The sequence below is a fragment of the Nomascus leucogenys genome, chromosome 19 (genome assembly GCF_006542625.1).
Source record: "Nomascus leucogenys isolate Asia chromosome 19, Asia_NLE_v1, whole genome shotgun sequence".
NCBI classification, from domain to species: Eukaryota; Metazoa; Chordata; class Mammalia; order Primates; family Hylobatidae; genus Nomascus; species Nomascus leucogenys.
In genome coordinates, this window is record NC_044399.1 from 8,497,010 (window position 1) to 8,523,584 (window position 26,575).

Consider the following 26,575-nt stretch of genomic DNA (forward strand, 5'->3'; position numbering starts at 1 on the left):
AGGTTGTTTGCTTTTTCTCCTTTTCTCTCAGGAATGCTAATAATTTGTACGTTTGGTTGCTTTACATAATCCCATTTTTCTTGAAGATTTTGTTCATTTATTAAAATTCTTTTTTATTTTTGTCTGATTGGGTTAGTTCCAAAGACTGGTCTTCAAGCTCTGAAATTCTTTTGTCTGCTTGGTCCAGTCTATTGATAAAGATTTCAACTGTATTTTGAAATTCCTTGAGTGAGTTTTTCAATTCCAAAAGCTCTAACTGATTTCTTTTACAGATGTTTATCTCTTCCTTCATTTCCTGGATTACCTTAGAAGTTTCTTTGTGTTCATTTTCAACTTTGTCTTGGATCTCACTGAGCTTCCTTGCAATCCATGATTTGATTCTTTATCTGTCATTTCTGAGTTTCCATTTTGGTTAGGGTCCATTGCTGGAGATCTAGTGCAATCATTTGGCGGTGTCACTACATGATGCCAAAATTCTTGCACTGGTTCATTCTCATGTAGAGATGCTGGCACTTCTAATTTTTGTAATTATTTTCATGCAGGTAAGATTTTTTTCTTTTTCTTTCTTTCCCTATAATGTTATTTTTTCTTTCCTTTTTCTCCCTCCTTAATGAGTATGACTGTAAAGAATGCTAGGCAGGGCTTTTTGGCTTTGCTTCTATAGCCCTATACACTTCTTTTGGCAGGTTTTATATTGGGCTGTGGAGTTCAACCTACAAGCCCATAGACGGTGCTTACAGGTGAAAGCCGGCTGCAGCCAACATAGCTGAGTATATACTTGATCCTTGTTTACTGGCAGAAGCTCTCTATTGCCTCAGGCAATAAGCTGGTTTGTGGAGTATATAGTGGTCTGAGCTCCCTACTCAGCCCTAGGGAGGCAGGGGCCACAAAGAGCAGGGCCAAACAGAGCAGGTTGGCCTACAGATCCCCCAGTGGCAGGCACAGACACTAGTGCCAAGGGAGAATCCAGAGGACAGCCACCAAGAATGCAGGATTGTGCCTAGGCATGCAGCTGGGAAACCATCTGGGCTCCATGTTCTCTACACAGGAAAGGGAGATGGCTTAAACTTCTAATCTAGAAGAGGTGCCATTCCAGATGCTTGGAAATCTGTCTGGGCATGGAACAGAGAGGGTCCCCTTGAACCACGATCTACGTCCAGGAAGACTGGGTGGCTCAGGCTGCTGAACCAGACAAGCAGATGCTCTGAATGCCTGTAGATTTGCCTGGGTATGGAGCAGAGAGAGCCTCACCATACCATGATCTACGTCCAGGAGAGGTGGGGTGGCTCAGTCTGCTGGTCCAGGCAAACAGGTGCTCCAAATGTCTGGATTTCTGCCTGGGGGTGGAGCAGAGAGGGCCCTATCATACCACAGTATCAGTAGAGCAGAGTGGGGCACCCAACAATGGCACACGTGGATCAGTTCTAGGTTGCCAAGCTGGCCTTGGCTGCAAGTCTTGCTGCATAGTAGAAACTGCAACTTAGCAGCTCTCCTCCTACCCCAGGCTTGCAATGGAGGAAAGCACAATTCTAGCCCTACAGCTGAGGTGCTTTCCACAATTCTGGCTGTGGAGGCCCCTACCCCACTCCAGAGCAGGTGCTCTAATCTCTGGCCCAAGACTGAAATGCCTGCACGGTCATGCTGCTGAGTCACCAAAGAATGGCTGGCTTCATACGTGCCTGGATTAAAAATGGTGTCCTGTTCTCCATCCCAGGTCTGGGAGAATGTCTGCAGCTTTTCACAATGTCTGTCCCTCACAGCATCTCCAACCCACTCCCTAAGTTGGCTCCAGGGCTTGGGAGAAACAAAGTGCTCTCCCTCAGACTGGGTTGCTCAGATCCCCAGTGGAAAGGTGAGTCATAGAGAAGGGCTCCCTGCCTCTCTCACGTACTGGGGCTTCACTCACTTTTATCAACTGGATGCTATCACGGGGGCTGTCTGCCAGCATTCTCTTCAGGATCTGGGGTGTCCTTCACAATTCTGGTGAATTCCTGTTTTCCTTCTTGAATTAAAGCTCAGAGAGTTGATCTTTATGTACTATCGTGCTATTTCCAAGTGGCTGAAGCACACTGAAAGTCTCTAATCAGCCATCTTGGATGGTACTTTTAATTCAGAATTTAGAATATTACATAAGCTTAGTTGACAAAGCAACAGCAGGGTTTGACTCCGATTTTGAAAGTTCTACTGTGGGTAAAAGGCTATCAAACAGCATCACACGCTGCAGAGAAATCTTTTGTGAAAAGAAGAGTCAATCACTATGGTAAACTTCATTGTTGCCTTATTTTTAGAATTTGCCACAGCAACCCAAACCTTCAGCAGACAACACTCTGATAAGTGAGCAGCCATCAACATCAAAGCAAGACCCTCTACCAACAAAGAGATTACAACCCACTGAAGGTCCAGATGATCCTTAGTATTTTTTTTACCAATAAAAAATTTTTCAATTAAGGTATGTATATTGTTTTTTTAGACAAAATTATACTGTATACTTAATAGACTAGAATATAGGGTAAATATAACTTTTAAATGCACCGGGAAACCAAAAAAGTTTGTGTGACTTGATTTATTACGATATTCACTGTATTGTGTGGGGGTCTGGAATCAAATCTGCAACATCTCTGAGGCATGCCTGTATATTTACAGAGAACTAACATGTTTTCCAAAAGGGAAGTTGTCAAAATCAATAGCAGATACGATTGTCTTTGAGCCTACAAAAGAAAGTACTGAAATGCAAATCAAAGAATATATCCCTATTAGTTAATTCCAATTAGCAAAGAGTTACCTTACACATGGTACAGAAGCATAAACAATCCCTCTTTCCAAAGAAAGAATACAGAAAGCTTTCTCCTTTAAGAAGAAAAATAGAGAACTCATTTGAAAAATAAAAATAAAAATCCTGGCTGGGCACAGTAGCTCACACCTGTAATCCCAACACTTTGGGAAGTCGAGGTGGGCAGACTGCTTGAGTCTGGGAGTTCAACACCAGTTTGGACAACATGGTGAAACTCCACCTCTACAAAAAATTAACCAGGTGTGGTGGCACGCACCTGTAATCCCAGCTGCCCAGGAGGCTGAGGTGGGAGGATCCATCACCTGAGCCCAGGAGGTTGAGACTGCAGTGAGCCGTGATCACGTCACTGCACTCCAGCATGGGCAACAAAGTGAGACCGTGTCTTAAAAAATTGAAAAAATAAGAAATCCTGGTTATCACATATAATTTGAAGTACTTCAGACTACCTGACATTAACAATGTCGGGTTACTTGTGACATTGTGTTATAAGGCATCCAAGAAGGCTGCACAGCAACAGAACACTTCCTCAGTAAAAGATTTCTAAGTAAAGAGATGCCTCCTCATCTTTGGCAGTACCTCCATGTTACACAACTGTAGGAGATACTGTTTATATTTTTATCTTCTACTCTGTCTCCATAGACCACAGAGTGAATGGTGTCCCTTGGAGTTGGCCAATATGAACTACAAGCCTTTCCCAACGCATTATGGAAATATGCAACACAAATATATACTGAATATCAAAGTTATCTGTGGATGAAACGTATAGACTGGGATATGCTTTAAAATATTCTACAAAAATAAGTTGGAGAAAGGATAAAACAAGAATGGTGGAATTTTAATAATTGTTGAAGCTGAGTGATGGGCATATCAGGGCTCACAATATTGTTCTTTGTACCTTTGTGTTTGAAAAGCTCCATAATCAAAAGTTTGAAAAATATACACTATTCCATGGCATGATTTATGAAAAACTTAAATAGTGTCACCTGAGAAACCTTAAAAAACTGTGATGATATAAATGTGATGTCAATGAAGCAAAAAAGACCAGACTTGGGTCTTATTTAAGAGGTCATATTTAAATCTCAATACTAAACACTATCTACCAGGGCAGTGCCTATCGCAGGTAATATGGTACAGACTGAATAAATTATCCCTAATTAATTTTTCATGAGTTTCTAGGAAACACTTGCAACTGCCAGAGGCAAAAAGTAGATTAAGAAATATCAGTGTATTCCAATCCTCATAACCATCAAAAATAACATCCTAGAACAAACACAGAAGCGTCATCAAAATCCCACAGATTCTACACCCCACAACAGAAACTACTAAGACACAGACCGAGTGAGTGCATTTTCATTCTCTCAGGGAATTCTGATATCAAACAACAATCTGCAGGAGAGCAAGCCTAGAAGTCCTTCACTGTGAATGGTGAACACTACAGCAGATGAGCATGCAGCACAAGTGCTCACGTAAGAAAGCAAGCTCAGAAGAGACCACAAAGAGGCTGCCGCTGAGAGTTTCTGCTGTTTTGCCAAGACAATGTGCCCTTCTGATTTCTTCAGCATGCACAGCTAACATTTGTTTGTTACTTCCTGTAACAAACAGGAAGTACACTATTTCTGTATTTAAGGCTCTCAGAGTAGCCCTGAGGATTGAGAAAGAGACCTAATGAAAGAAAACACCAACAACCATCTGAAAAGTCAGAAATAAAAGCTTTCCATCATAAATAATTCTTCCCATGAAGAACAGACAAATGAACAAACAAAAAGCTTCTTTTTGCTAATGGCAGAATCTAAAAAATGGCAATAAAGTTCTATCAATAGTCTTTATCAGGATCTTAAAAGCTACTTGCCCAGAGAAAAAACAGGCAAACAAACAAAAACACATTCAAATGGCTTTTCTGTCAGTATAAAAGATTTGCAAAATAGGTGTAAAGAACTACTCATGACAGAATAAAATGCCTTTAGATCCTTTTCACCTGTCTTTTCACAAATTATAAATAGTAAATTTTCCTCTAAGACTAAAGAGAGAGAGAGCCCATTTCCCATTCATTATTTTTTGTTTTAAAAGTAAAAATTTAAAAGTTGGCCTGGATAAAAAACTTTTTAAGTAAATATAAGACCAAAACCCTACATAATGTATCTTTCCACACACTCAATTCTCAAATATATCCAAATAGTCTTCATTTTAAAAGGATCAAAATAATTACTTACCATCCAAAGCAAAAAAGTGCAAGATAAAGGCCCAAAAGGGTAGCAACTACATGTCTTATAAAAGAGCTAGTTTTGCTTGAATGTAGATAAGTTCGAAACCAAATGGCTGCTAGCAAGGCAAAGAGTTGGCACACTACAAAGTTGACCTGTAAAGAAAAATTAAAATTTTGTATTAGCAACACAGACCTGAATTTTTCATATCATGTTACATTGAAATTCTCAGGACAAAAACACCAAGGTTACACAAAAATTGACCTTCCAAGTTTACAAAACAAAAACAAAAATTAAGGGAAATCCCACAGATGAGTCTCAAGTTCCAAGTGATGGGCCGATGCCCACCACTACTGTCTCTGCTAGACCTGGCAGGGGACAGGTGTGGCCACATGAGGAGAGGTGTAGAAGGACACCTGGAAAAATCTGGTTGACACTGGTTTGCAGACACAGAAACAAAAAGCCCAGGGCACCTATGGGTTAAAGGGAAGAGAAACTTGTTTTAATGACTGAGGGAACCCTGTAACTGGTGAAAAAGAGGAGCACTAAATTTCTTCGCAAAAGCTCTGGGAGGGGTCAAAGTCCCCAAGCTCCCTGAGACTATAAGGGCACCAGGGGCTGGAGGATCTGGTGGGATGCAGAACAGTCTACGGCAATAGGAGTAAAGGGGAGTCTACTGCGGCCTAAGCATCACCACTGTGAACAGTGGGAACCTGCAGCTGAGCTCTGAGGCATCTCAAGGATTGGCTCCCAAGGGGAAGGAATGAATTAGATAAGGGACAAAGCAGCCTTCGAAAAGCTCAAGTCCACCAACGTCAATTTTTAAATTTCCTCATAGTTCACTAGGAACTAAACTGTTCTTGACTTATAGAAGTGAAATACACCCCGGTAAGACTGCTGCTGCTCTTCTCCCTCCAAATAAAAAGACTGAAAATAAGAATCTCTCATGGTATGTAAAGACAGACTGGAGAAAAATCTCCATTTCCTTTTTTTTTTTTTTTTTAAGACAGGGTCTTGCCCAGTGGCCCAGGCTGGACTGCAGTGGTGAAATCACAGCTCACTGCAACCTCTACCTCCCGGGCTTGGGCAATTCTCCCACCTCAGCCTTCCAAGTAGCTGGGACTACAGGCACACACCACCATGCTGAGCTAATTTGTGCATTTTTTTGTAAAGACAAAGTGTCACTATGTTGCTCAAGCTGGTCTTGAACTCCGGGGCTCAAACAATCTGCCTGCCTCTGCCTTCCAAAGTGCTGGGATAATAGGTATGAACCATCACACCTGGCCAAAATCTCCATTTCTCTCTTATGAAACAATTCTCATAGAATCTTACGAATAATAGGTCTTAAAGTCTATAAATAAAGGAAAAAATCCATTGACATTAGGAACTTGCTAAAAAATACATAACAAAACAATCAGTGTTTCAGGCACCTAAACTGTGAACAAATCACACTATCTACATGTAGCTATTTCCATAGACCCACAGAAATATCTCTGCCTAAAGACACAGACAAGTATGTTCTCTTTCTTGCATTTCAAGGAGAAAAACAGTAGAACGTTGTTGTACATCGTCTAAGAAACAATTGTTCTTTAAAACAGACTCAATAAAAGCAAAATGTCTTTCCAAAAGGTTCTAATACTTCCTGCCTTCTAAAGGGTTCTAACAGCATTTTTTTAAATTAAGCAAAAAGTGAATAGAATGGAAAAATTAGTGTTCTTCATATTAACTACTCACATCTACATGGCTTCTTACAGTTTAAAACTTTGTTTCAAATATGTCTTATTTCTTTCTTTTTCAGATAGCTCCTAATTTAATTATTATAACAAAAATTTACTGAGCATCTACTATGGGCAAACATGGGAAATCTAAAAATGCATGAGTCCCAGTCCTAGCTCAGGATGACTTTAGAACCTAATGGAAAACATAAACACATACAGAAGGAACGTCAACCCAACATCAGAGTCTTTTTAATGGTTATATAGAACATCCTTCAAGACACCACAAAAGAGCAAGCCTGAAGGGGTGCGTGCCACAAAGGATGTGAGGGGCGAGCTGGGCAGACAGCGCTTCCCAATCCCGCTGATCTCCACAACCATCGGAGTGGGGGCAGCTTCCCATCCCCCATTCCATATCAGTCTATTCATACATTACAAGACAAAGTATGATTCTTTCCAAGGAAGAATATGTGGAGGATAACACATATACAGGATTTTACAGAATTTTTGAAATCATCTCTTTTCAACATTGTCATTGTTCAGATAAAGAAAATGAGATCAGGCCTCACTCTGGACACTGAATCAAAATCTTTGGGGGGATAGGCCCAAAAATATATATAAAAAATAAAATGAAAACACAGGTTCTTATGATCCTCAAGGTGTGAGAAGCACTGTGTTGGACAGTAAGGGAAAGGGCATTTTAAGGAAGGAAGCACTTGGACATGAAAGCGCAAATGCACCACGTGGCCAGGGATCATGGGAGATGAGGCTGGAAGCGGGGTGGTTCAGAAGTGAGGGCTTTGTATGCCACACCACGGCGTTTGAGCCCGTAGTGATGACAAAACCATGGAAGATTTTTAAAACAAGAAAGTGATGAGATTGACCCTCCACCTCTACATATCCAGAACTCTTGGATATCCATGAGAAACTATGAACCACTCAATAGAAAACTGGGCAAAAGGAATGAACAATTTACAAATATCAATGTCCAATAAAATCTGAAAAATATTCTCTCGGTACCATAGGTAACAAAGTGTGAAATAAACCATCAGTGAGGCACTATCTTCCACCTCTCAGTGCTGCTGGGGACATGAGGAAGCTGGTGCTCTACACTGTTAATCTGACTGTAACTTGGGGCAGCTCTTTAACGAAAATTGGACAATGGCCACCAAAACTTAAAACATAATATCCTTTACCAAGAAATTCAACATTTACAACTTTACCCCAGATAAAGTGCACAAAAGCACAACAGGCTTAGGCACACACGAAGATCCACTACACGCTGTCAAGGCACACATGCACAGGGCCATCCACAGGGGACTGTTACACAAGTAGAGCATTTCACATCTACAGAAAAGCAGCATTTCCATTTCCCATCAGTAGGAAAAAAAAAAAACTACATATTTCCCATCAGTAGGGAAAAAAAACCTAGATTATCCAATTAATGTAACTGGGGTAACTGGTTTTCCTTTTGGAAAAAACGAAGTTACACTCCCGTTTCATAAGCCACGTTGTTCATATTAATCGTGTGCTTATGTGGCAGGTATGAGTACACACCCCTCAGATCTCCACCTGCAGGGGGCATAACTGACCAACAGCATCATCTGCAGCACACTTGATACCTAACACCAGGCTCATGCCAAGGCCATGCTGGGAGCTCCTTAGAACTTCACTTCTCCACAGCCAGGCTCCCTGCCCAGATTCATGCCAAGGCCATACTCCCTACAGCCTGTGCCTCCCCCCTGCCCAGCCTTCCTTCCTTCCCCCTCTCCTCCAGAGGGGACTGTCCTGTAGTCCGCAGCTCTCCCTTTTTCTGCCAGCTCCCCAGAGCACTGTCTCACAGACAACTTCCCCAGCTTATCACTTGCTCATCTAATTGCTCCTTGGCACCTGCTCCTCAGAGGACCCAAGCTGACACAACATTCTAAGCACCTTACATTTATAATCTATTTAATCTTCACAATAACCCTATGAGGTGAACTCTACTATTATCTCCATTTACCAAGACTAAAAACAGTTTAACTAGTGTAACTCGTTACAAATCAGGTAGTCTAGATCTAGAACTTGAATTCCTGACCACTACATTATACTGCCTACCACATTTAAAAACAAACCCCAAACAGAATAATGGTCCATACACAACTGTGATGGTCTTTAGTACCAGTCACCTATATCTGGTTCTCCTCTGCTTCTGGGTAGACAGAGGATGTATTTCCTACTACCTTGTGGGGACGAGTTTTGGTTAGTGAATTGTTAGCAGAAGTGATGTGTGTTGCTTCTCGGCCAGAACACTTAACTGCCAGAACAAGAATCTTCAGAGTTGTTCTAGCTGCAGTGTTCCAGAAATGATGAGGAGCAAATTACCCTGCCAGTCCTTGAGTGGACAAGTAGCAAGAGGGACCTTTGGTGTTTTGAGCCTGTGAGATTTGGGGATAGTTTATGACTGCAGCAAACCTAGCTATGAAACTATATATATATCCTAGACAAGAATGTAAGAGATTATAATCTTATGTGATATAACAATAATTTCATATAAATTTTATATATTGAATGGGTTTACTACATAAAAATTAAAAACTTCTACAAAACAACAAAAAAATACTAAAAACATCCTAAGTAACAATGTGGAAGGAAAAAGAACCTATATACACACATGGGATATATAACAAAGAGTTAGTATTCAAAAGGTAGAAAGAACTCCTAAAACCAAGTAGGAGAAAGATAAACGTCAGTTCAAAACTCAGGGCCGAGCGAGGTGGCTCCTACCTACAATCCCAACACTTTGGGAGGCCAAGGCAGGAGGATCATTTGAATCCAGGAGTTCGAGCCTGGACAACATGGTGAAACCCCATCTCTACAAAAAAATACAAAAATTAGCTGGGCATGGTGGTGTGCACCAGTAGTCCCAGCCACTGGGGAGGTGAGGTGGAAGGATTGCTTGAGTCTTGGAGGTCAAGGTTGCAGTGAGCTGTGATCACACCACTGCATTCCAGCTTAGGCAACAGAGTGAGAGCCTTTCTCAAAAAAAAAGCAGGGGGAGGGGGGGACAGGTGAAGGGAAGAAACTAACATACAAGTCACAAAAAGAAACTAATTTTTTTTTTTTTTTGAGACAGAGTTTTGCTCTTGTTGCCCAGGCTAGAGTGCAGTGGCACGATCTCAGCTCACTGTAACCTCCGCCTCCCGGGTTCAAGTGATTCTCCTGTCTCAGCTTCCCAAGCAGTTACAAGCATGCACTACCACACCTGGCTAATTTTTGTATTTTTAGTAGAGACGGGGTTTCTCCATGTTGGTCAGGCTGGTCTTGAACTTCTGACCTCAGGTGATCCACCTGCCTCAGCCTCCCAAAGTACTGGGATTACAGGCATGAGCCACCACGCCCAATTAGAATTTTTAAAATTTTAATCTAATTTTAAAAATTAGATTTTTAAAAATGTGGTGAAAATAATTATATAAATCTGTATATTTTGATACGGAAGATTACCGAGAAATACTAGTAAGTGAAAGGTATGAGTTGTAGAAGAAAAATCCAAACTATGTATATACATTCATTTATTAAATAAGCATTTATTCTGTACTTATGATGAGCCTACTATGCTTTACTACGTGCTAGACATTAATAGAGTGTCCATATAGCCCATTTATATATACTATACTTCACCAACTGTAGGTGCTCAGCAGATACCAGATGTGTGCCAGGCAGTGCAGCGCACTGCGCTTTACAAGGAGGGGTTCATGTCATAATCACAGCCACCTTGCACAACCAGGCACCCTTACTCCAGAGCCCATGCTATTCTTCTTCCATATGCACAGGCCCAGAAACACTAGACACTAAACCATTAGATGCTGTCACCTCTAGGAAGGAGGTAATGGAAAATGACAGGGACTTGAAATATTCCAGTATTTCTAATACTACACATACAATGAAGCCTCCTGTGCAAACCCCTCCTCTGGCCCTATTCCTTCCACCCCTCCCACAAAGAGTAAATACCAGCCTTATGTTTGCTGCAGTATTCTCGTGCATATTTTTATACTTTTGCTACTTGTGTATTTTAAATATTGTATTGCTTTGAATATTTTAAACTAAAAACAGTGTAAAACTGAATGTAAGCTTCTGCAATTTTTTTCACTTAAGATTACATTGCTGACATTTATCTATGTTGATACACATGGCTCCACCTTATTTACTCACCTTGTGTATTATATTTCATTGCGTTAATACCCAGAGTAGAACCTCCAAGTCAAGCAACATCCACTTGACTATGTATTGCTAAATTGCTCTCCTAATTATTTATCAGCAATGTGAGTTCCACTGCTCCATATTCTTGACAACACTTGGTACTGTCAGACTACTAATTTTTGCCAAGCTAATAAATGTAAAACATTATTTCTCTATTTTTTAAATGTGTATTTCCCCTGATTACTAGCCCAGATGAATATTTTTCTTATGTTAATTGGACATTTAGTTTTCCCTTTATATCCTTTGCCCATTATTCTATCAGCTTGTCTTTTTCTAATTGATTTCTTTAAAAAGAATTCTTTATATATCTGAAACTGATCTTTTGCAATAGCATCTCTCTCAGTCTATGGCTTAGTCTTGTATCTTTGTTTATGGTGTCTTTTCCAATAGTGATTTCCTTTATGGTCTGTGAGCTCTTTAGCTTTTTATTTTTGCAGTATACATACAACTGTATTACATGGACACGCATCAATGTACTTCTTGGTTTAGTTTTTTTAAAAAAACAGAAGATAGTTCAAGTGTAATTATATCATTGAGTAAGAGAAACCAGCAATTCTGAATTTTCCACTTACAGCATTAAAACATTTATCTATACCTATTTCCTACTTAAACCAAATACTCTAGTGCTCCCAGTGCTAACATTTTCCATTTCTATGTAATAAATTTTATTATATTTCACGAAACCTAAGATATCCTCAATGCTCATGTGAGATCAGCGTTATCTCTACTTTAAAAGGAAACAGCAAGTATGGCAGATGTGGGACCTCAACCTCTGCGATCTCCATCTTACACTTCTTTTCTTTTAGTTCCAAAGTTGAACCTGATCTTATCATTTTTTAATTTTTACTAAGGGTGCTTACACTTTAATTAATGTGTGGTTAAAAAATATAAAAATGTTATTCACAAATTTACATTCTGTCTCCAAAACAGATTGTATATTTTCTCCAGCTTTACACGCTTTAAATTTCCGCCCTCTTACTAGAACACAAGAAAGGAGTTTCTGGGGTATTTAAAATGCATATCAAACCATACACTTATATGTAATTGAGCAATCTTCTGAAAAGATCTGCACTGCTCAATATGATAGCCACTAGCCACATGCCCATCAACTGCCACACGTGCCCAACAAAAGCTTGTTAATTACCTCCACGTCAGAATTAAGCATTCTACACTAAGCCAAAAATTAACCTATAATAATTTTGGAGTAAAAAAAACCTTAAATTTCAAGAGAGCGCAAAGTGATTACAATCTTTAACAACAAATCAATAAAAACAGCCCCAGAAAATCAATTGTTACATCCACATCTCTACTGATGGAATACAAAATATGTTCTAATTTTTAAAAATAATATAAATGGATTTTCAATAACATATTCTTAACCAGTCCCTCCCAAGGTGAACAGCCAGTCTTTGTGAGACCCTGCATTGATGGAAAGGGCAGTGAGGAGGCATGAAGTATACAACCTGACGCGAAAGATCAAAGTGTATATCAAAGTTCAAAATGCGTATCAAACCATACACTTATTGCTGAGCAATTTTCTGAACAGATCTGCATTGTTCAATACAATAGTCACTGGCCCCATGTGGCTATGGGCACTTATATGTGGCTATTCCAAATTGAGGTGTGTTTTAAATGCCAAATACTCACCAGACTAAGAAGACATAGTATAGACAGACAGAACAACCTTCAGTTTCAAGGGCCCTGTGCTGGAATCTTATCTGTGGAAGTTTAGCTGTGTAATAATCATCTGACAGCTAGTTAGAAACAGATTATTGGATTCTAGCTCCGTAACTTTTTATTCCCCAGTCTGAAATGCGACCTTGAATTCTTTTTTTTTTTTTTTAATTTCCCAGGCAAAACTTATGTGCAGCTATGTTTGAAAAACAAGTGTCCTCATCAACCAACCTCGCAGCCACAAACCAACTTCAAAATTAAGTAGAGATGATAGGGCCCAAAGGCAAAGGAAAGAACCATTTTTTACATCTTTATGAGATAAAACAAAGCCAAATAAGACATCATTATACACCCACCAGATTGCCAAAAGTTTACTCTCACAATACCAAATGTGGACTACAATGTAGAGCAATAGGATTTCTCATACGAGGTCAACAAGTGCTTTAGAAAAAAATTCAGTATTTTCTTACAGGATTGAAAATAGTCCTATCCATGACAGAGCACTCCAATACCCATGTGTCTAACATGGGGACTAGGAGAGGCATGTACAAGAATGTTCAATACAATGTTGTTCATAATAGCCAAATGCCAAGGAAAAATAAAACCTTTAACAGCAAAATGGCTAAATATATTCTGGTTTATCTGTACAATGGGAAATTACACAGAACAATTAAGATGAAGAAACTATAATTTCTAGAAGAAACCATACATCTCAAGTCAATTCAGAGGAATATATACAACATATAAATGCACTTCACAAAAAGTTTCAAAAAGCAAGCAATAAACCATATTGTCTGGGAATGCCTACATAATTGATATGAAAATGACTATCACTGAAGTCACTGAAGTGTTTACCTATGAACGGAGAGAACGGGTTATAATAGTGACAGACAACAAGGGACTTTTGTGGGCTGGTAATATTTCTACTTTTTGCCCAGGGTGGTTACACAGATACTGACTTTTAGTTTTTTGTTAAACCTTATATTATTAATAATAACACTATGTACTGTAATAAATAGACACAAAAAATATGTAATGGCTCTAATGAAACAGAGGTTCACATAACTGTCCAAAGCAGATATCCTGCTCAAAGAGCTTCACTCGAATAAATGGAAATGCAAAACATTCTTGGATGGGAAGACTCAGAATCATAAAGATGTTACTTTCTCCCTATGTTAATCATTAAATTTAAGTCCATACAATAAAAATGTCAATAGGATTTTAAAAAAAGAAAACTTGATTTTAAAACTAATATAGAAATATAAACATATGAGATAGCCAGAAAATTTATGACCTTCCTTTCAGAGACTAGAACACATTTTTTAGAACCTAGAATGATGAACAGATGAACAGACGGATCAGTGAAATATAACCAGAATTCCAGTGATAGATCCAAACACATAATGGGTATTCAGAATATGATAAAGGTAATAGCTGAAATATTTTGAGTATAACACAAACTTTGGAAGCAATAAAAAAAGATACAATTTCATCACATAAATATAAAAAATTCCTTCATGGCAAAACACCATAAGCAAAGTCAAAGGACAAACAACAAACTTAAAAGCAATAGTAGGCAGTTCCAAGACGGCCGAATAGGAACAGCTCCAGTCTACAGCTCCCAGTGTGAGCAACGCAGAAGATGGGTGATTTCTGAATTTCCATCTAAGCTCTGAAGAGAGTAGTGGTTCTTCCAGCACGGAGTTTGAGATCTGAGAACAGACAGACTGCCTCCTCAAGTGGGTCCCTGACCCCCAAGAAGCCTAACTGGGAGGCAGCCCCCAGTAGGGGCAGACTGACACCTCACATGGCCGGGCACCCCTCTGAGATGAAGCTTCCAGAGGAACGATCAGGCAGCAACATTTGCTGTTCAGCAAAATTCGCTGTTCTGCAGCCTCCACTGCTGATACCCAGGAAAACAGCAGATACCCAGGAAAACAGCTGACCTCCAGCAAACTCCAACAGACTTGCAGCTGAGGGTCCTGACTGTTAGAAGGAAAACTAACAAACAGAAAGGACATCCACACCAAAACCCCATCTGTACGTCACCATCATCAAAGACCAAAGTTAGATAAAACCACAAAGATGGGGAAAAAACAGAGCAGAAAAGCTGAAAATTCTAAAAATCAGAGTGCCTCTCCCCCTCCAAAGGAACACAGCTCCTCGCCAGCAACGGAACAAAGTTGGACGGAGAATGACTTTGACGAGTTGAGAGAAGAAGGCTTCAGAAATCAAAATTCTCTGAGCTAAAGGAGGAAGTTCTAACCCATTGCAAAGAAGCTAAAAGCGTTGAAAAAATATTAGACGAATGGCTAACTAGAACAACCAGTGTAGAGAAGTCCTTAAATGACCTGATAGCTGAAAACCACAGCACGAGAACTACATGACGAATGCACAAGCTTCAGTAGCTGATTCAATCAACTGGAAGAAAGGGTATCAGTGATTGAAAATCAAATGAATGAAATGAAGCAAGAAGAGAAGTTTAGAGAAAAAAGTAAAAAGAAACAAACAAAGCCTCCAAGAAATATGGGACTATGTGAAAAGACCAAATCTATGTCTGATTGGTGTACCTGAAAGTGACGGGGAGAATGGAACCAAGTTGGAAAACACTCTGCAGGATATTATCCAGGAGAACTTCCCCAACCCAGCAAGGCAGGCCAACATTCAAATTCATGAAATCCAGAGAACGCCACTCCTCGAGACGAGCAACTCCGAGACATATAATGGTCAGAATCACCAAAGTTGAAATGAAGGAAAAAATGTTAAGGGCAGCCAGAGAGAAAGGTCGGGTTACCCACAAAGGGAAGCCCCTCAGACTAACAGCGGATCTCTCGGCAGAAACTCTACAAGCCAGAAGAGAGTGGGGACCAATATTCAACATTCTTAAAGAAAAGAATTTTCAACCCAGAATTTCATATCCAGCCAAACTAAGCTTCATAAGTGAGGGAGAAATAAAATCCTTTACAGACAAGCAAATGCTGAGAGATTTTGTCACCACCAGGCCTGCCCTACAAGAGCTCCTGAAGGAAGCACTAAACATGCAAAGGAACAACCGGTACCAGCCACTGCAAAAACATGCCAAATTATAAAGACCATCGATGCTAGGAAGAAACCGCATCAACTAATGAGCAAAATAACCAGCTAACATCATAATGACAGGATCAAATTCACACATAACAATATTAACCTTAAATGTAAATGGGCTAAATGCTCCAATTAAAAGATATAGACTGGCAAATTGGATAAAGAGTCAAGACCCATCAGTGTGCTATATTCAGGAGACCCGTCTCATGTGCAGAGACACACATGGGCTCAAAATAAAGGTATAGAGGACGATCTACCAAGCAAATGGAAAACAAAAAAATGCAGGGGTTGCAATCCTAGTCTCTGATAAAACAGACTTTAAACCAACAAAGATCAAAAGAGACAAAGAAGGCCATTACATAATGGTAAAGGGATCACTTCAACAAGAAGAGCTAACTATCCTAAATATATATGCACCCCATACAGGAGCACCCAGATTCATAAAGCAAGTCCTTAGAGACCTACAAAGAGACTCAGACTCCCACACAATAATAATGGGAAACTAACACCCCACTGTCAACATTAGACAGATCAACAAGACAGAAAGTTAACAAGCATATCCAGGAATTGAACTCAGCTCTGCACCAAGCTGACCTAATAGACATCTACAGAACTCTCCACCCCAAATCAACAGAATATACATTCTTCTCAGCACCACATCGCACTTATTTCAAAATTGACCACACAGTTGGAAGTAAAGCACTCCTCAGCAAATGTAAAAGAACAGAAATTATAACAAACTGTCTCTCAGACCACAGTGCAATCAAACTAGAACTCAGGATTAAGAAACTCACTCAAAACCGCTCAACTACATGGAAACTGAACAACCTGCTCCTGAATGACTACTGGATACATAACGAAATGAAGGCAGAAATAAAAATGTTCTTTGAAATCAATGAGAACAAAGACACAACATACCAGAATCTCTGGGACACATTTAAAGCAGTGTGTAGAAGGAAATTTATAGCACTAAATGCCCACAAGAGAAAGCAGGAAAGATCTAAAATTGACACCCTAACATCACAAATGAAAGAACTAGAGAAGCAAGAGCAAACACATTCAAAAGCTAGCAGAAGGCAAGAAATAACTAAGATCAGAGCAGAACTGAAGGAGTTAGAGACACAAAAAACCCTTCAAAAAAAATCAATGAATCTAGGAGCTGGTTTTTTGAAAGATCAACAAAATTGATAGACCACTAGCAACACTAATAAAGAAGAGAGAAGAATCAAATAGATGCAATAAAAAATGATAAAGGGGATATCACCACAGATCCCACAGAAATACAAACTACCGTCAGAGAATACTATAAACACCTCTATGCAAATAAACTAGAAAATCTAGAAGAAATGGATAAATTCCTGCACACATACACCCTCCCAAGACTAAACCAGGAAGAAGTCGAATCCCTGAATAGACCAACAACAGGCTCTGAAATTGAGGCAATAATTAATAGCCTACCAACCAAAAAAAGTCCAGGACCAGACGGATTCACAGCCAAATTCTACCAGAGGTACAAGGAGGAGCTGGTACCATTCCTTCTGAAACTATTCCAATCAATAGAAAAAGAGGGAATCCTCCCCAACTCATTTTATGAGGCCAGCATCATCCTGATACCAAAGCCTGGCAGAGACACAACAAAAAAAGAGAATTTTAGACCAATATCCCTGATGAACATCGATGCAAAAATCTTCAATAAAATACTGGCAAACCGAATCCAGCAGCACATCAAAAAGCTTATCCACCATGATCAAGTGGGCTTCATCCCCTGGATGCAAGGCTGGTTCAACATACACAAATCAATAAATGTAATTCAGCATATAAACAGAACCAAAGACAAAAACCAAATGATTATCTCAATAGATGCAGAAATGGACTTTGACAGAATTCAACAGCCCTTCATGCTAAAAACTCTCAATAAATTAGGTATTGATGGGAAGTATCTCAATAAGAGCTATTTATGACAAACCCACAGCCAATATCATACTGAATGGGCAAAAACTGGAAGCATTCCCTTTGAAAACTGGCACAAGACAGGGATGCCCTCTCTCACCACTCCTATTCAACATAGTGTTGGAAGTTCTGGCCAGGACAATCAGGCAGGAGAAGGAAATAAAGGGTATTCAATTAGGAAAAGAGGAAGTCAAACTGTCCCTGTTTGCAGATGACATAATTGTATATTTAGAAAACCCCATCATCTCAGCCCAAAATCCCCTTAAGCTGATAAGCAACTTCAGCAAAGTCTCAGGATACAAAATCAATGTGCAAATATCACAAGCATTCCTATACACCAATAACAGGGAGCCAAATCATGAGTGAACTCCCATTCACAAATGCTTCAAAGAGAATAAAATACCTAGGAATCCAACTTACAAGGGATGTGAAGGACGTCTTCAAGGAGAACTACAAAGCACTGCTCAACAAAATAAAAGAGGACACAAACAAATGGAAGAACATTCCATGCTCATGTATAGGAAGAATCAATATTGTGAAAATGGCCATGCTGCCCAAGGTAATTTATAGATTCAATGCCGTCCCCATCAAGCTACCAATGACTTTCTTCACAGAATTGGAAAAAACTACTTTAAAGTTCATATGGAACCAAAAAAGAGCCCACATTGCCAAGACAATCCTAAGCCAAAAGAACAAAGCTGGAGGCATCATGCTACCTGACTTCAAACTATACTACAAGGCTACAGTAACCAAAAGAGCATGGTACTGGTACCAAAACAGAGATATAGACCAATGGAACTGAACAGAGCCCTCAGAAATAATACCACACAACTACAACCATCTGAACTTTGACAAACCTGACAAAAACAAGAAATGGGGAAGGATTCCCTATTTAATAAATGGTGCTGGGAAAACTGGCTAGCCATATGTAGAAAGCTGAAACTGGATCCCTTCCTTACACCTTATACAAAAATTAATTCAAGATGGACTAAAGATTTAAATGTTAGACCTAAAACCACAAAAACCCTAGAAGAAAACCTAGGCAATACCATTCAGGACATAGGTATGGGCAAGGACTTCATTTCTAAAACACCAAAAGCCATAGCAACAAAAGCCAAAATTGACAAGTGGGATCTAATTAAACTAAAGAGCTTCTGCACAGCAAAAGAAACTACCATCAGAGTGAACGGGCAACCTACAGAATGGGAGAAAATTTTTGCAATGTACTCATCTGACAAAGGGCTAATATCCAGAATCTACAAAGAACTTAAAAATATTAACAAGAAAAAAACAAACAACCCCATCAAAAAGTGGGCGAAGGACATGAACAGATACTTCTCAAAAGAAGACATTTATGCAGCCAGTAGACACATGAAAAAATGCTCATCATCACTGGCCATCAGAGAAATGCAAATCAAAACCACAATGAAATACCACCTCACACCAGTTAGAATGGCCATCATTAAAAAGTCAGGAAACAACAGGTGCTGGAGAGGATGTGGAGAAATAGGAACACTTTTACACTGTTGATGGGACTGTAAACTGGTTCAACCATTGTGGAAGACAATGTGACAATTCCTCAAGGATCTAGAACTAGAAATACCATTTGACCCAGCCATCCCATTACTGGGTATATACCCAAAGGATTATAAATCATGCTGCTATAAAGACACATACACACGTATGTTTATTGCGGCACTATTCACAATAGCAAAGACTTGGAACCAACCCAAATGTCCATCAGTGATAGACTGGATTAAGAAAATGTGGCATATATACACCATGGAATACTATGCAGCCATAAAAAAGGATGAGTTCATGTCCTTTGTAGGGACATGGATGAAGCTGGAAACCATCATTCTCAGCAAACTATCGCAGGGACAAAAAACCAAACACCGCATGTTCTCATTCACAGGTGGGAATTGAACAATGAGAACACTTGGACACAGGAAGGGGAGCATCACACACTGGGGCCTGTCGTGGGGTGGGGGGAGGGGGGAGGGATAGCATTAGGAGATATACCTAATGTAAATGACGAGTTAATGGGTGCAGCACACCGACATGGCACATGTATACATATGTAACAAACCTGCACGTTGTGCACATGTACCCTACAACTTAAAGTATAATAAAAATAAATAAATAAAAGCAACTCAAGTTAAAAAACAAAGCAATAGTATAAGTCATATCACCAAGAGCTAATTTCCTTAATCTATCTAAAACTCCTACATATCAATAATAAAAACAGTATAATAGAAAAGTAGGCAGAGCATAGGCACAGTCAGGTCTCAGAAAAAGAATCACAAATGATTCATTCCTAAGAAAAGATGCCCAAACCCTCTAATACAAGAAACAGAAATTGAAATCAGAGTAAAATAACATTTTCACCTATCAGATGGACTTCAGCAGTATTCTGTACTGTCAAGTGTATAAGGAAACAGGCACACTAAACATTGTTGGTGGAAGTATTTAATATATACTGACATAATGTTAATAGGGAAAAATTTGGAAATAGGGAAGACGATGTATTTACATTTATGAACATGTACTGCAGCACAGTGATAATATAAAAATTGGAAAAGACAGAGACTACTAAAGCATGGTACATGAAGTGAGTGGAATGAATGCTCTCTAGCCATCACAAAGAATGAGGCAGCCCTGTACCAAGAACTAAGATGAAATGATCTTTTAGATACCCCATAGCAGTAATCTTTCTCCTTGCTAAGAGAACCCAGATTTTGTTCAGTAACCAGACCAGGCAGCCTGTGTTTTAAGAAAAGCTAGACTCTTCACTAGTCTCATAGGATGAATAGCGACTGGTCTCAGCCAATCATCACCAACAACTAATTCTGGGAATGTAACTGTGGTGCAATTCTGTTCAATGAGAAATATGGCTAGGGATTACTGGGAAAGTCTTCCTCACTCTTAAAAAGGGATACAACAAAGATACTTGCTTTTCGCCTGTGGACTTTGCCATGTACATGAGACACACGGAAGGGGAAAGGCACCTGGGAATCATGTGGCGGGCAGCCTAAGAGAAACAAATAAGAAAGCAGAACAGAAAGATTAAAGAACCCAGGCCTTGATGAGGTTGCTGAGCCACTGAATTAACCAATCCGGAAAGCACGCTATCTCTGTATTTCCAAGAGGAAACAGACATCTCCCGCAGAATATCTCTAGAAGGATACCCAATCACTGGGAACAACGGCAGCCCCTCAGGGTGGAGGATGGGGTAAAAGGGAGACTTCTTTTTCATTATGTACCCATCTCCCTTGATATTTTGCAACATGGGCATTTATTATCTACTCCCAAATAGATGATTTTTTAAAATAATACATGCTTGCTTTCAAATTTCCAAACAAGAAGCTAAGCACCAGAATTTAAGATAGTAATTACCTCATCTCCCTATACTGAATCTGCTAGTTTCATCCCACTAAATTTTATGCAATGGCAACCACAGCTTAAAGGATGCAAGCATTTTCAAACATTTCTAGGCCATTGCCATAGAAAAAACACTTTTTCCAAGCATAATGTAAGCAAAAAGTTGGCTCTACTATTTAGAGCCACCTTTGGTAAGGTAATGGAGAATATCTAATCCAAAAAGTATAGCCTCCTCACAAATAATGAAGATGAATTCAAAGCTACCAACTGCGGAAAGTGCTTTTTATAAACCAACACAAAAATCTACAGATTACCTAGAAAGAATAACACTCTGCACAAAATTCAAACTGAAAACATCCAAAAACTGAATTATTTACTGCACTTGTACCTGACCAATGCCACCATCTTACCAAATCTGCCTCGTTTCCTTCTGGATCTCCTATTTTACTTAATGGCGTCACTTCTACCCACCTCTTCAACCTAGAAAGTAGAACCTTTATTCATACTTTTTGGGATCCCAAAATACTTTTTTTTTATTATTATTATACTTTAGGTTTTAGGGTACATGTGCACAATGTGCAGGTTTGTTACATATGTATCCATGTGCCGTGTTTTTTAAAGTAATTTCTGTACATGTGCTTATATTAAACCGTCACTTACTGGCCTGTGAGTCTGACTTTCCTTTTTGATTGTGAGCTTCTGATGGCTTGGGAACAAATTTTACTCATCTATGCATTCCTACCAATCCCTGAGTGGAAGGCCTGGCTCCATCTGTGCCTTTCGTTCACTGAAAGGAAAATAGGGGTGAGGGAGTGGGGGCAAGAATCATGCCTCAAGAATTTGCTTAAAATCAAGGGGAGCAGACTAATAAAACAGCTCATATTTATCTTCCATCTTTCCTAAAGGGAAACATTAATTGCTACAACTAGAAACTTTATAACCACAAATGTAAAATAAGTACAAGAAGCATAAGGACACATTCTATCAACATTCTGTAAACACTTCTTGTATAGGTACAATGGATGAACACCACAGCCATGGTTGTCCCTGCACTCACAAAACTTACAGGCCAGTAAAAGACAATTAAATGAACAATACAAAAAAAAAAATGATGGCCACTAAGTCTTATGTTAGGCAGAGAAACAGCATCATGAGAGAGATTTATTTGGCATGCCTCTCTTAAGACTCTTTCTTATCTCCTGAATTATATGGCCACTGCCCATTCTAATCCCACCTACACCAAATACGCTGGGTTCAGCCAGCAAGAAGCCCTGTTCTGCCAGGACAAGCCTGTACATCAGACATAACATCCTCTCCTCTTCCTCCCAGACAACGGCACAGAGAACTGCCAATCTACAGCCCAGACATCCATATGTTGTTAAAAACAGCCAGACTCCCAAAGGTTGATTAGCTCACAAATCCCTAAATGTATTCTCAGACCATCCATACAAACCAAAAAGCAGTAAGTTTTCCCAAATGCACCGAAACAGAAGCAGAAAGTGAGTGATTTAATCAAGGCACCACAGAGATTAAAGGTAGGCACCTACCTACCAGGCTAATAATTAGTGCTTATCTCATTTTGATCTCTGTCTTAACCAACTATAAAAAATTCCTATAAACTGAGAAGGAATTTATTTACACTGTCCTATGAAATTAAAAGGTACTAGATTAACTGCATCCACAACTGCTAAACTATGAAACCTAAGGAAGGGTTAAACTACGAAGCTTCAGTAGGCGACCTACTGAAACAAATACAAGCCGGACAAAAAATAAGTAAGGCTCAACAACATACACACATCCCAAAGCATCACACAGAACACAGACGCACAGAAAGGATGGGCCTGCTTCCTCTCCAAACACTGTCAAGCTTGCTCTGACAAATGAGAAGCCAAGCAGCCCATCCCTGAACAGGAAGAAGGGGGATGAATACCAGAATAAAAAAGCCCTTCCATAAAGCATGTTCAGAGCGTGTCTCCGTGTGTGTGCACATTGACACGTTTAATCTCTTAGGTGGTTACAAATAATAGCAAATCAGAAGACCTGCTGAAGGGAAAAAGAAAGTAGTCTAACTTCATAATGACTGCACAAGTGAATCTGGTATAGTCATACAATAGGATATTACTTATTTAGCAATAAAAAGGAATGAACTATTGACACAGACAACAGCATGGATGAATCTCAAAATAATTATGTGGAGTCCAAGAAGCCAGAAAGAGAGAAGAGTGCCTACTGTATGATTCTATTTAAATGAATTTCTAGAAAACCCAAACTAATCTATAGTGACAAAAAGCTTATCAGTGGTTGCCTGGGGATGGAGGCCAGGGAGAGGCAGGAGGGAGACGGTACCGAAGGGCACGAGGAAACAGTTGAGGTGTCAGATATGTCTATCATCTTTATTGTGGTGACAGCCTTATGGGTGGATACCTATGTCAAAACACCAAATTTTACACTTTTAGTATGTACAGCTTTGCTGTCACTTATACCTCAATAAAGCTGTTTAAATTTTTTTTAATAAAAATAAGTTCACATTGACCACGACTGGGTTCAACTGAAAACCCTGCAATGTGATTGAGGTTACTTTCCCTCTCAGAAGGGTATTTCATTGAAGTTACATATCACACTTTGTGGACAAGCAACTGTGGAATGAATACAGACGCGGAATACTGAAATGTCTGTATTTCTTCCCCATTCATCCTTTTCATGGCTTAAAAGAAGCTAGAGCATTTCAGAGAAAATTCTCATCACTTCAAGCTTCTTACAAAGGCTCTTAGAACTCGATGAACATCTAATTTTTGGAAAAAAAGGGACCTTAAAGACAATCCTGTCCAACTTTCTCAGTTTAAGGAAGTAAACTGCAGAGCCCACTCCCTAATGGGGAGTTCACCCAGTCCTATATGGCTCTGAAGTGAGCTCTATGTTGCTGACACCTTCCTCTGTCATTTTAGTCTTGACCTCTCCGCTGAACTTCAGACATTTATTCGGCTGTCCATTAAACTACTTCACTTGAATATCTAATGAGTATCTAAAATTTACTGTGGCCAAAAGGGAACTGCTGATTCCCCTCACCACCAACTTCTCCTCCAAGTTGACCCATCTGAATAACTGCACCATCACACTTCGACCAAAACCTAGCAATCAACCCCTGACTGCTCATCTCCTGCCCTCCACAAGGAATCTACGCTTCAGTTCCTTAGCTCTATCTTCAAAGCACATCACAAAGCTGGCCCAGACTCTGTCTCCACGGCTGCGATGGCTTCTTCTCTGGACAATAGCTCTTTAAGGTCCCCATTTCCTCTCCTGCCTCTACCAGTCAGTCCCTACACAGCAGCCCCAGACATGAGGCCACCAATCCCCAGACCCTAAAACACTCTACAGACTGCCATGATTAAAATAAAATCTCCACTCCTTATTCTGCCCTGAAAGACCAAGGCCCCTTCCACCTCTCCAGCCTCATCTCGCACTGCTTCTCTCACTGGCTATATTCCAATATACTGACCGTCTCCAACACACTCAACTCACTTCCACCCCAAAGCTGACACTTCCCCACCTCCACACATGGAATGCACACAGATGTTTCACCATTCACAACCCTAATAACATCTTCCAAAGCTTCGCAGACCTTACAATCTAAAGAAGCATCCCCAATCACTTGTCATGGACCCCATGTTACTGACTTTACGGTATTTTTAATTATCTAAAATTATCTTGTAAACAATTTTACTTATTATCATATTTGCTAATAAAATTTATCTATTCACTCATTCATTCCTGCTATGACCATCAGAAGCATTAGCCCAAATAAGAATTGTGATCCTTTCCTAATTTAACTTGAAAGCATTCCTCTCCAAGTGCCTAGGTACTATGGGGTAAAAGGCATCCACCTGAGTTGAGCAATGAGAACACATAGACACAGGGAGGGGAACAACACACACTGGGGCCAGTCAGGGGGTGGTGAGCGAGGGGAGAGAGGGCATTAGGACAAACAGCTAACACATTGGGGCCTAAAACCTAAATGACGGGTTGACAGGTGCAGCAAACTACCATGGCACACGTATACCTATGTAACAAACCTGCACATTCTGCACTTGTATCCCAGAACTTAAAGTAAAATAAAAATTATAAAAGCACCCAGCTTAAAAAAAAGGTTGGGGGGGGAGGGGTCTATTTTGAATCCTTTCTTAACTCCTAAGTGTGATGACTGGGTTTCCACATTCATGTGTGAGATGTGCTTTCCTCAAACCTTTTTTACAACATCAGCACACTACCTGTTATTTAAAAATAAAGGTCAATTTCAACAGTGCTACTAATTTTCAAGTCTTCAAATTATGCTTCTAAAGAACAAAAAAACTCCTCTACTGGCCTGTCTCATTATCATCAGATTTCCATTAGATACAATGTCAGCTTGTCAACTTATGGATATGTTGATCTGATTTTGAAATTATACTGCTTCCCACTAAAATAGTACACTTTTCAAGAAGGATCAGGACAATATAAAAAGTACTAACTTTTAATGATTAGATTGGGATTGGTGGTATCTTGCCTTTGGGATATTTAACCAATAATCACTTACATAATACACTATCTAAATGAATCAATTTAGGCATTTTTAATTTATTTTTCTTTTTTAGAATTTTAAAGTTTCCAGACATTGCTACCAAAGAAAATCAGAATAGATTATTTTGCCTCAATGTCACACATGATGAATGATTTTCTAGGAAATCATTAAAATAATCACTGGGATGTACATTTTATAAGGACAGTGATTCTTATGTGTTTTGTTCATTGTATCCCCCAGCACCTAGTCCCACCACATTATCAGCTTAACAAGTATGTGTTGTTAAGATACTTGCAAGCTCATGTTTCCTTTTATTTTATGCAGATCATTGTATTATTCCAAATTTAGGGGGTACTGCCAATATGTGTAATCTCTTCTTGCTATTGCTTGATGCCATTATAATATTAAGCATGAGCTTAACAGCAATTCTAAATCACAAGTTTTTGACTTCCAAACTATACAGCGACATGTGGCAAATCGATGGCAAGAGATCAACATAGATTCTTGCATAAGGTGTGATCAACAAAGACTCTTTCATGTTGTGCTGACAACACAAGACTCAACACGGAGTCCTGATACGCAGACTCCACTACTAATACGCCTAACAATAGTGTCTCTTTAGGGCTAGGGAGAAAGCCGCAGATGGAAAACCATCTGTGCATCCCAGACTATGGACTGCCAGAATATCACATTTCATACCAACCCTAAGGTGAATCCTAAATAGCCCTACACAGCTGATAAAGGTCACCATAATTAAGTAGTCAAAGGCAGCAATTGTGAATCATAGAAAAGTAGCTCAGTTTTGGGATGCTGCAAGTAATTTATACTAATGAAAATTAAAGTAGTCAAGTTTGTGAACAATTTAATAAAGATTATTCCTAAGACATTACTCTTGCCCTCACATTTCTAAGAAAAAAAGCAGTAGAGATGCAACTAGGTTGTGGGAACTACATAGAACACAGTGAACACAGTGGGAATGTGTGCC

At 39.5% G+C, this 26,575-nt stretch overlaps 1 protein-coding gene and 1 non-coding gene across 3 annotated transcripts in view; one reads left to right on the top strand and one right to left on the bottom strand.

Moving 5' to 3' along the window:
• MBOAT2 (membrane bound O-acyltransferase domain containing 2) overlaps nucleotides 1-26,575 on the bottom strand; it is a 148,579-nt gene that overhangs the window by 98,268 nt on the left and 23,736 nt on the right. The window contains exon 2 of one of the 2 annotated variants that reach the window (XM_030799848.1): nucleotides 5,002-5,147. The exons of the other annotated variant lie outside the window; for it this stretch is intronic. Within the exon in view, the coding sequence (XP_030655708.1) occupies nucleotides 5,002-5,147 (146 nt within the window). The remainder of the gene's footprint in view (nucleotides 1-5,001; nucleotides 5,148-26,575) is intronic. 2 annotated transcript variants of the gene reach the window in all.
• Nucleotides 25,206-25,308, top strand: LOC115831657. Its single transcript, XR_004027176.1, has one exon. It is a non-coding gene; the product is annotated as a small nucleolar RNA U13 (small nucleolar RNA).